Source organism: Vanessa cardui, chromosome 19 (assembly GCF_905220365.1).
Source record: "Vanessa cardui chromosome 19, ilVanCard2.1, whole genome shotgun sequence".
NCBI classification, from domain to species: domain Eukaryota; kingdom Metazoa; phylum Arthropoda; class Insecta; order Lepidoptera; family Nymphalidae; genus Vanessa; species Vanessa cardui.
In genome coordinates this window covers 2,076,605-2,088,657 of record NC_061141.1, presented here as the reverse complement: position 1 = coordinate 2,088,657, position 12,053 = coordinate 2,076,605, and the positions used below count along the sequence as shown (strand labels likewise).

The 12,053-nt window shown below is 33.2% G+C and overlaps 1 protein-coding gene across 1 annotated transcript in view; it reads left to right on the top strand.

The window, feature by feature from the left end:
• LOC124538081 (uncharacterized protein DDB_G0283697-like) overlaps positions 1-9,741 on the top strand; it is a 34,920-nt gene extending 25,179 nt beyond the window's left edge. The window contains exons 4-6 of the mRNA XM_047115085.1: positions 161-325; positions 8,695-8,796; positions 9,312-9,741. Coding sequence (XP_046971041.1) covers positions 161-325; positions 8,695-8,796; positions 9,312-9,497 — 453 coding nt within the window. The 3' untranslated portion in view covers positions 9,498-9,741. The remainder of the gene's footprint in view (positions 1-160; positions 326-8,694; positions 8,797-9,311) is intronic.
• Positions 9,742-12,053: the final 2,312 nt, after the last annotated feature.

Sequence of the window (12,053 nt, the reverse complement as noted above, 5' to 3'; positions counted from 1 at the left end):
GATGTACATAGATATTGTGACACTGTTGTAGGTTTTAAATAATTCATTGGACGTTTTAGAAAAATAACAGCAAACACTTGATCTTTTACAAAATGGAAAAGAAAAGAGAGGTGAATAGGTAAACTGTTAACAAATGTTAATTTTTGTTTTATAATTAAAGTATGAAGAATCTGGCAAACATTCAAAAGGGCACAGCACGAAAGGCAGCCATGATATTCACAAAAAAGATGAGTATGAGAAGAAGGTAGAATTCTTTGAAGAAGAAGGTGATGAGGACGAAGAAGAACACGATGGAGGCTACCACAAGGACAAAGAACATTCGTCGGTGAGTTCTCATAGAATACTTCCTCTTACAATACTTGTTCCAAGAAATCTCTAGCATTCTTCAATTTAAAGAACTTTTTAATTGATATTGGACACACAAAAGGATCTTCTGATGTTATCTGGGCCTTAAATATTGGTGCCGTATTTTTTACTATTACTTAAATAACGAATACATCACCAAATTTGAGAACTAAGATGTTAAGTCCTTTGAGCTGTCGTTATACTGCCTCAATTATTTTATCTAAAATTTGGTTATAGATTTTCACCAAATTAAAAAAAAAAAGAATCATTCGTCCGGTTATTCTCGTACTGTATATTATTTATGTATTCTAGAGTAAGCGAAATTAATGATTATTTTTGTGTTGAATTCAGCAAAGCATCGAGATGATTCCATATTAATGGTATTAATATTATACCATTAAGGAAGAACCGGAAGTCTTTGGTTCAAACGAACTGTTAAAAAGTTATTTTGTATTTCGTTAGAAATAGTTTCAGGGTCTGGATGTGTGAAATGTCTCTTGAGCCTCGGAAAGTATGTAAATATGCCCTGCACCTATCTCTACCAGCTGTGTTTGGTACCGTCTCATCGGATTATGAGAGTGCAATTATGTTTGCACTGTATGCACACTCTTGCGTAATCTGTCCGTGGATAATTCTGAGAGAGGCCGTTATCAAAATCGGTTAGGACATTATACATTTTGGACAATTTTTTTTTACTCTGTATAGATAAATGTCGAATATTCTGAATAATGTTGAAACGGGATGCAACTATTAGGTAAAATTGTGCCGCGTTCTAACCACTGGGCCATCTCAGCTCTTGTCAATCTTGTCAAAGTTGAATGTTTTATGGTGAAATCTTATTTACTTTAGCATCAATTAATTTAAAAAATTCGGTCAAGATGACAGGTAACATGTTGATGAAATTATTATTATTATTCACAAGCTTCCAACCCCATTTACCCCCTTAGGGTAGAGTTTCGTAAAAATCTAGCAGATGTCTACACTCTAAAGAATCTACCAAATTTCAAGTTTGTAGGTATCATTGTTTCTGCAATTTCATGATTAATCTGTAAGTGTTATTACACTTTTATACGACCTCCGTGGTCGAGTGGTATGTATACCGGTTTTCATGGGTACGCCACTCCGAGGTAGCGGGTTCGATTCCCGGCCGAGTCGATGTAGATTATTATTAGTTTTCTACGTTGTCTTGGGTCAGGGTGTTTGTGATACCGTTGTTACTTCTGCTACTTCTGTCTACTTCTTTATTTTTCATAACACAAGTGCTTTAGCTACTTACATTGGGATCAGAGTAATGTATGTGACGTTGTCTCTTATTTATATTTATATATTTATACATAGATTATTAGCGACCCGCCCCAGCTTAGCACGAATGTCATGCTGATACTAAATATACTACAGAATGTCTTACAACGTTCACAGCTCTTTTGTCATTGGACCAAACCGCTATGTCCCTGCATTTTAAATCTGTAATATGCTCGAAGATGTTCATTTAAATTACTTGCTGTGAAGGGCCAAATCGCTCTCTGAGTGTCATCGTTACATTATGACCGAATTACATAACGTCATAAGTTGTAGCCGATGTGCTATTCTGATATACAACCTGTATTACTGTGTAAATTTCATCCAAATTCATTCAGTAGTTTTTCCGTGAAACAGTAATAAATATACACATATCCGTCTTCACAAATTTTGCATTTATAATATTAGTAGAATAATAAATTTATTGTTATATTTCTCTATTTTGATCATAGTTGCTAAACGCATGAAATAAGTCGTGACAATTTCCGGTCTAGATATAATTCGTGTTGTTTGAAATTAATCCTGCTGATTTTTAAATTGGCATTGCGAAACGCTCATCACGATTCGACTACCAATTTATTCAAGGTCGAAGTGCTTAAGACGAAATCTTATTTGCTTTAGTAACAATCAATACGAAAAAATACGGTCAAGACTCAATGCTGTTGATGAAACGAAGTGCAATGTTTGTATTTGTTCCTCACAAATAATAATTATTTTTGTATATTTTAATTTAGTTATATTTCATGTTAGAAATTAATATTTTAATACTGGATAAATACAATGGATAATATGGCTTGGAGTTGGTTTCATCCGTCACCAACGATGGTCTGTGGATACATTTATAAATTTTACTCGACTTATCATAAGAGTTCAAATATAGAACTTAATGTAAAGTAACAGCCCGTAAATTTCCCACTGCTGGGCTAAGGGCTCCTCTCCAAATAAGGAAAGGGTATGGAACATATTCCACCACGCTGTTCCAATGCAGGTTGGTAAAATGCACATGTGGCAGAATTTCGATGAAATGCACATGCAGATTTCCTCACGATGTTTTTCTTCACCGCCGAGCACGAGATGATATTATAAACACACAATTAAGCACATATATTATGAACCGGAAACCATCGGTTAAGATGCGAGCGTTCTAACCACTGGACCATCACATCTCGTAACGTAGTCTCTAATAGTCAAGCCTAATAAACCTGATTGTATTATCAAGGTACGGGTAGGAAGGTACTAACTAATAACTTTTATCATAACACTAGTTGTCGCCTGAGACTGCGCTCTCGTTTTAGAGGTGGCTTGGAATGTGTTAGGCAAAAAAGTAGCCTATGTCCTTCATTGTAGTTCAAATTTGCTTTAACCAAATTTCATCAAATTTGGTTCAACGGTTTAGTAATTAAAGAGCGACAGACAGACAGATAGAGTTACTTTCAAATCTATAATGTCAGTATAGATTTGATTAATATTTTGATTATTTACTGTTTTCAGTTGAATTTTTTTTTATATTAAATTTTGTATCTAACGACCTGAATTACCGTTGTTACGTAGCAGTAACTATTTAAAAAAACGACTTCTTTTTCTTTCATCAGTAATTTTACATTCGAAAAAAGGAGACAAAGCATTGTGTAATACAACCACGATGAAAAAAATATTAAAACAGATATTATTTTGTTTTCTGACAAAGGAATGAGTTTATACTCTTTGACTTTTTGAATGACTTGGACTCTTATGTTATTTTTTATATAACTTTAATAACATTTATCGTGTACAAGGAAATCAGTATTCGATATCGAAAGAATTTATACCAGTTCGAAAAAATCCTAAGAACTGAAAAGAATCGAAATTCGCTCAGCGGGATTCTCGTTCTTTTATTTTAAATCAACGATTACATTCATATTGTCATTTGTAATAGTCTAGAGTCGATCGTTTCGTTACCAAAATATTTTAGTATCATCATCTGAATTCTTATCCCCTATTATTATATTTTATCTGTGTCCATATATCCCTATGTATGCTTCAATCTTTAAAATTACGCAACGAATTTTGATGCGATTTAATAGATAGACTGATAAAAGGAAGTTTTTTTATATAATAGGTAAATCAACAATAAATATACAGGACAATATAATAAAGAAAAAAAAAACTGTAGTATATATAGGACCACCATTGCACCCGTGCGAAGCCAGAGCGGGGCGCTAGTTATCTATGAATGAAAATGCTTATGTAGCACAGTTATTTGTGTCTTTTATTTTATTTGGCATTTTGTTGTAAAACCTCTGTAGTTTTGTTTTAAATTATTTAACTTAGACAGACTTGTTGGGGCGTCATGCACAAGTGATCCCGTGCTACCCCCCGATGAGACAGACTGGGTAACACCTGTTATAGTAGGTATTCCGGTCCAATTAGCACCAGTGACTCATCAGCCTCATCACATAATCTGGGGATAAACATAACTTTTCCAGAGAGATAAAAGAGGCAGGTAGACATCCGCCTGTTTGTAAATGGACCCATCCTATCGCGCAGGAGATATTAAACTTGATATCATCAAAATTGACACCTAAAAAATTATTCGGTTGTCAGTTTTACAAGTTACAACACAGCTCACTTACCCTTAAAATAAACACAACAATACAAAGTACTGCTGTATGGTATAATACATACCTTAGACTAAAAATAGATTGTACAAAAGTCCGGCATTAAGTAAATAGGTAACAGTGGTAATAAGATCATTTTAGAGTTTTGTATCAGTAGTATATGCGTTACAAATGAGTGATTAAGATCTTAGAACGAAGAAGAAAGATTATTGTCAGCTAGCCAGTCATCAGCCTTTTAAATCACTAAGAAGGTTAAGTGGGTCGTCCGCGAAACTTAATGTTAATTCTACAAATTTTAAAGTGACGACCTCTGTTCGCACGTTTTTTTTATTTGTTTTTTTTTTTTTTTTTTTATATATACAGTGCGTTACTGCTTTCTACCCGACCAGTAACATTTTTCCTCTCTCAAAAATTAATTATTTGTAAAAGCGTAACAATTAATTCAATTGCAATCAAGATTTATTTTTAATTGTCTGCCCATCTACCGTAACGTATCCTTTATAATATGCAGGTATAGTCCCATAATCACTGGAACAAAGATCGTTTTACACTATTAATATATAAAATAAAGGAATTAATTGTGTAAATTTGAATGAAAGAGACCCAACACCAAATATGAAATAATTGTGACGTCAAACACAATTACGTTGGCATAAGATGCGAACGTTATATGAACACGACGCTATAATCTATATGATTATGACAGGCGTTAATGTTAATATGACACAAAACGTAAGACTAAACCTAAGACGTTAAAGATAATACGTTCACCATTTAAAAATAATTGACCTGACTAGCTCGTTGGTCTAGCAACTAGGTACAAAAGCAAAAAACCCGAGGATGGATTCAAACTCCTTGGTCAGGCCTATATAAATTTAGTGGGAATTTGTTTTAAAAAATTCTCAATAATAATTCGGAGTTTGTAATTTGTGTGTGTCCCGTACCTCAGAAAACACGTAATACCTCTGGCCCTGAACTCTTTCCAGTAGTGGCGATTTCCTATCCCATCGGACAATGGCAGAGATAATTTATACCTGTGCTTGCTCACCTACTTGTGCACAATAATCATCTTGCGCAGTTGACTTTCCATTGCCGACATCATAAAATATAATGGTATTTAATATTCCATTCCAAATATAAGAAGACTAAGAATACAAAAAATGCCATTAAATGGACGCATTGGTCGAGAGATCTTTTAAATGATATTCATTATGGATTAACACGTTAGTAGCGGAATCATTTCTTTATTTTTTCTAGTCCTGCAGTACGGGGCGTTTAAGTATCAATTAAGAAACTAAAATAGCGTGATGATGTAATCTGATCGAATTATTTTTGTTCAGTGCGGTAGGTGGTCACAGAGACCTCATAGGTGCACCATAGCATTTTGTTTTCAATAGGCATCATATAAATATCACTTTCCATATATATATCAAATAGATGTTACTCTGTGTGATATGCCTCTGCAAGACAAAAATATCTGTTTTTCATAGACTTCGTTCTGCATTAAACCTGGTAACGGAAAACAACGTTTTGAATGACAATATTGGTATCAGAAAAGTAAATTAAAGTAACAGCCTGTACATTTCCCACTGCTGAGATAAGGCCTCCTCTTCCATTAAGGAGAGGGTTTGGAAGATATTCCACAACGCTGTTCCAATGCGTGTTGGTGGAATGCACATGTGGCAGAATTTCGATGAATTTTTGGTATGGTAACGGAAATTCATAAGTAAAATTAAAATGAATGTACGGTAGGTAAGCAAATGAATACCGTTTTATTACAAACAAATATAAATATACATATTTCAGTGAATACATTCCAAAAATTATAACATACTTTAATTTATTAATATGAGTTTCCCAATATTTAAAATATTTCATAATAGTTTGCATGTTGAATATTGTTGACATTTTTAATTGAAATAAATTTCTGTGGAAGTATGCATATTGTTGATTTTTGAAAATAAATATATATATGTTATAAGAATCAGAAGTGGTAATTTATTAAAAAAAACAATCTTATTTTATGTTTCATCAAAATAATAATATTATGATTAACAGTAACTTTTATTAAACTAGCTGACAATAATAACAATTAGCAAAATACTAATTATCTCACGTGCCGACAGCATGACGACCGTCCAGCGCGAGATGATAATGGCTCTTAGAATAAGCCTGTAGTAAGTAGGCTGGTGTGGTAGGGATGACACTCCTTACAATATCATATTATATTAATCAAGAAACTTTTGTCTATGAAAGCAAATCGTACATATATTGGAATGTGTAACCGTGAAGTATATTTATACTTCGATTGGAAAACTGCATAGGTATCTTTTGCTGGTTGTGGATACGATGAAGTAATATTACGAAAACCTTGATAAGGGCCAAGTAAAGTGCTGGAAAAAGGCCATAAATCTTGAGGAGAAAATGATGTCCTATAACCACAGTGCTGATTTAAATTTTTTTGGTATATCTAAATAAATTGTATTAACAAATCTAAGCGTCTATAATTAAGTTTTGCTTAATTATATCTAATATTTTATCTTATTTATGTTTTCAATATAGTTTATAAGTGGTACGGCTTGTGTATCTTACAACACTGCCTCAGTGCGGTTTGGTTAATCTTTTGCAAGATACCTTAACATACCATACGGTATGCGTTTTCGTCGTTATGTCTTAGTTAAGTTTTCTACGTCATAATATGCAGTTTTCCTAAAGATGCCTTACTTAGATGACGATCACGACACAGATTAAATCAAAAGTGATGGAAAACTCAATAGCTCAAAATTTCTGATTAAGATTTACTTTTCGTAGCCTCTCCTTAGTGTTACTGAATATCTATCTACATACCAGGAATCTAAATAACTTTTGAACGCACTATTTTTCATAAAATACTTTTTCTTGGCACACAGTGTAATATTTTTTCTTATAAAACACCTAAATATTTATGACTGCAAGTTCCCAACTGTCATAAATTATTTTCCGATCTCATCTCCAACTAAAGTTTAATTAATTTCTCGACTTCTTTCTTTTCCATTGCATCCTTTGAATATTTTAATTTATAGTAATATTATACTCGAATTGAATATTCATAATTTCACCTTGTATGGACTTTCCGATGTAATTAAATTCTGCTGTTGATGATACAGAAGCCGAGATAGCCCAGTGGTTAGAACGCGTACATCTTAAACGATGATTGCGGATTCAAACCCAGTCAAGCACCGTTGGATTTTCGTGTGCTTAATTTCTGTTTATAATTCATCTCGAACTCAGCGGCGATGAAAACATCGTGAAGAGACCTGCCTGTGTCTAATTTTAGCTAAATTCTGCCACATGTGAATCCCAACCCGCATTGGAGCAGCGTGGTGGCATATGCTCCAGTCCTTCTCCTCGAAAGGGAGAGGAGGCCTTAACCCAGCTGTAGGGAATTGAGAGGCTGTTGTTGTTGATACAGAAGCAGGAATATTCATGGAAATGGTATTACTAATATTACCGTTACTGGTTTGGTCACGGTGATTAATTGAGATGATAAAGCTAAGAAATACGTAGTAGGACATATTATTGTATTCAAGTTTTTGCACTCTCATAATCTGGTAGGATGGCAAATATGTCACAACTGGAAAAAAATCAAGTACAAGAACAACAGATTCACATACTTTCCAAAGCACCAAGAGTACATATACTTCCACTTTTTCAACGGAAAAATCTGAGGCTTGAACCTGTAACTCGAGATGTGTTGCCCTATACGTAACCACTGGACCAACGAGTCAATCGACTGTAATGTAATGTATTTGTAATAATAATGATAAATGAAAAACTGTGTCCAATACTTTGCCTTTTTTGTCTGTTCTGAATTCGTATGCGTAATAATCGTACAAACTAAATATTTAAAGTTAAGTTTCCAAAAATATTTTCTGGTCCAAGAATTCCAATTTTCAATATTCTAGGCTGACTTTTTTGACGGCATGCTTCAAATCAGTTAGGACATTATAAGAATTATACAAAACAAGTCGAGACGCGCAGTTAGTTTGAATAATCTGATATAATCAATATTGCGCCAAGCGATGTCTACACCAGTTCAAACACCTTTTGCAATGTATTATACTATTACTATATATTATCTAGTCATAAATAACCTTAAAGATTTTGACAATAAACTTACCTACATCTTAATAAATTTTAGTAACGAATCTAATATTCTAAAATTAATTTCCACTTAATATTGATAAATATTCAACGTATTACAGTTCTCGCTATAGTTTTTGCTTGGTGGTAGATCTTGTGTCTGTGTTTAAATTTATTAGCGGTGGTGACCAACGAAACAACAGCAAAGTATATGAATCTTTCGTCAATTATATGAACAAAAGTTGCATGAGATGCAACACGCGGCTCTTGGTCCAATGCAGCGTTCTCTTCCAACAACTTTTGGGTACAATTTCGATTTCATTTTATTCAGGGAGGACACTTCAAGAAGGCTAAACTGCAAGCTGCCCACGAAGGACACGATAAGGGCGAAACGGGTCATTTCAACAAAGGAGGACATGTGCATTTCCACAAGGTAATTCTTCTATAGCATAGATTATTAGGACGGACAAATGGGCTGAACTGTCCAACAAATATGGAGCAGTAAGAAATTTTTGACCATTCCTTGCATCTAAAATACGACATCCACTTTGGAAACTAAGATGTCCCTTGTATTGTTACACTGGCTCACTTAACAAACCTGAATCTTACTAAATATTGCTGTAGTAGTTAATAATGTATATAAATATTTCTTTTTTTTTAATTTTATTATTATATATACAGCTCAGCACAAAGAGTCGTTAGTAGGCGCCGATAATTGGATTTATGACGTTTATTTCATATGTGTGTTTGCACACACACATGTGAAATGAAGTATATCCTGAGTAGTTGTTTGGAATCCATTAGGAATGGCTACTTATGGCTAAAATAAACAGAGACAGTATTTAACATAAAAAAATCACTTCCATGCTATATGACATTTGTCATACAAACATTTTAGATTTTATAATAAATATAATAGCGTAATAAAAAACATTAATATTATTCCAGGGTCACAAATCCTCTGGCGGTCATGACGCCCACCACAAGCACGCTAACAGTCACTTCAAGGCCGAAGGTCGCGATCGTGGTAAGAAATGGGTCTACCACCACGGTTACCCTACCAAGACCGCCAACCTGGTCATCATTGACAGACGAGCGGATGCTTACCAGCATGGACCGCAATACTTTGGATAAATCAACTTTTTAATTTTCATAGAAAAAACATTTTAGTAGTTACTTTCTGAGATATAAATAAATGAAAGACATTATTGTATCGATAGCAGTAAATGACGTCACAACTCAGTTACGCCATCTTGATTACTGAAACGGTGTAAAGTTCTTAAATTGAATCCATACGTCACATTTAAAATATTTTATGACAGAATTGTTTTTTTTTAATAATAATAATTTGTTATTAGTCAAAGATTTAAAAAAATAAGTCCGCTATTTTCGAAGATTATTAGTTTATTTATTTGACGTAGTAGTGACGTATTTATATTAAATGGTGATATTAGTGTATTTGTAATATAATTATTAAATAATTACGTGTGATTATCGAGTTTTAATTATAGTTATTTTTATAGGATTAGGAACTGTAACGGGTCGTATTTATTAATATTTTTTTAATAAATTTGCTTTCACGTTGATTTTCAAAAGACTATAAGCTATCACGTTTAACTATCAAAATGTAGGTAAGTCTGTATCCTTAAATTTGTATTGTATTTTATTAAATTAATATTGAAATTCAATTTTTTAAAAAACGAATTTTGGTATTTAACTACGATGAACAGACAAAAAAAATGGGACGATCATTATTTCTTAGGTTTTTTTTATGTTAAAAATATTTTTGTACTTGCATTTTGTTTTGATTTTGAAATTATGCCCGATTAGTGTATATAACTGATCGCTATTGTGTATCGATGTTGCTTCACTGCACTACAACTTCGGAACTAACAAAAGGTTTTTATATGACTCTTTTGAATAAATATACAATTGGAACATACGTACGCAAAACATCGAAAGAATCGTTTGTTGAATATATATTTTTGATTTTTGTAAAAAAAATATTAATTTATTTCTTTATTTTTTTTTTAATTCGGTGTTATATATAACGATGAATGTTTAAACTATACATATAATACTTTTAATGTGAAAAAGGTTTTATATGAAAAAAAAATTAAAAGGTTTGTAAATTTTGTTCTTTTTTAAAACAGCACATACTATATGGGTTTCTATTTTTAATATTATTGTTTATGCTTAAAGACTTACCAATATGTCGTTTTATTTGAATAAGTATTTCTTTGTAAATAATTGTAAGCGTGAAGTGCTCAAAATAAATACATTTTAAAATTAACATGAGTTTCTTTTCGAGTTTTATTTCAATCGATGTTCCTACAGATACCAAATATCCAATTTTTACAGACTAATCCTGATCATGATCATGATCAAAACGATGATTAATATTTATTTTGAAAACCATCACCAGTTAGAAAGCCGCTGTCGCATCTGGAAGCTGCCAGGTGCGTCCGATCTTTCTGTATAGCATTGTAAAAGAACGATAAAAAGCATGCATGACATAAAATAACCTTTAAAAAAGAATCGCTGAAAGGTACTGTATTACACAACCAAATATTCGAAAAATGTTGCAATATCGATGGCACTGGGAGACAACGAGATGGCCCAGCGGTTAGAACGAATCACCTTAACCGATAATTGTGGGTTCTATCCCAGGCAAGCACCACTGATCTTTTATGAGCTTAATTTGCTTTTTGATCTATTGCTTGGCGGTGAGGGAAAACATCGTAGAGAAACTTGGATGTGTCTAATTTCAGCGAAATTCTGCCACATGTGCATCCACCAATCCGCAATTTACCTTCTCCTCAGAGGCAGAAGTCTAGTAGTGGGAAATTTACAGGCTGTTGTTATTGCTGTTGTTGTTGGGAGACAAGTTCTAGTGAACAAGATTTTGTACATATTCCCGAACAGACCCGTATGAGCTTAAACATTTATTTTACTACGATGTGCTGATCACTGTTGGACGCAATATTTGGTCGATGCCTACAATAGCAAGCAAAAACTTTGTTATTAATTACATTGTAACAGATCTTATTCACATTGCACTGCACTGCACTGCATTCTCTAAAATGTTTGATAGTGTAAACAGATTGAAAACGATTTTTCTTTAATCAATAAATTATTTGTAACTGTAGAGGAAGGTTGCTATCATTGGACCGGCTCTTTCATTGGACCACCTAATTCTTTCAAAAACTATACGTGTTATGATCAATACGATGCTAGGCAACAGTACCGCACCAGTTGCCCATCCGCCAAAGCTCAGTGCGCTTACGACGTGTGGCACGTAGTAATGCTTACACCTGTATCAGCGGTGACCGTGATATAAAAACCGAGCCATCAACAAACTTATGTAAATAGCATAGTATTTATTAATGTTTGATGATTGTAATAGATCAGGATAGCAAATTTATCTGCTCTTACAGAGATGATGAAGTTTTTTACCTTATTTTACATATTTTTAAATACACGCTTTCGTTTTGTTGATATACCTAGTTGCCATCAATGGATCACTATGGTGAAGCCATTATTGGACCGGTCCAATCAAAGAAACTTAGCGAATTACTTATTTTCACTTAGTAGAATTCTAAGAAATATTTTTGTCTGTGTGAATTTTCCGTATGAAAATTTGCTTGAAACTATATAAATATGATTTTTTTTCTTTATAAAAGTCCCTAC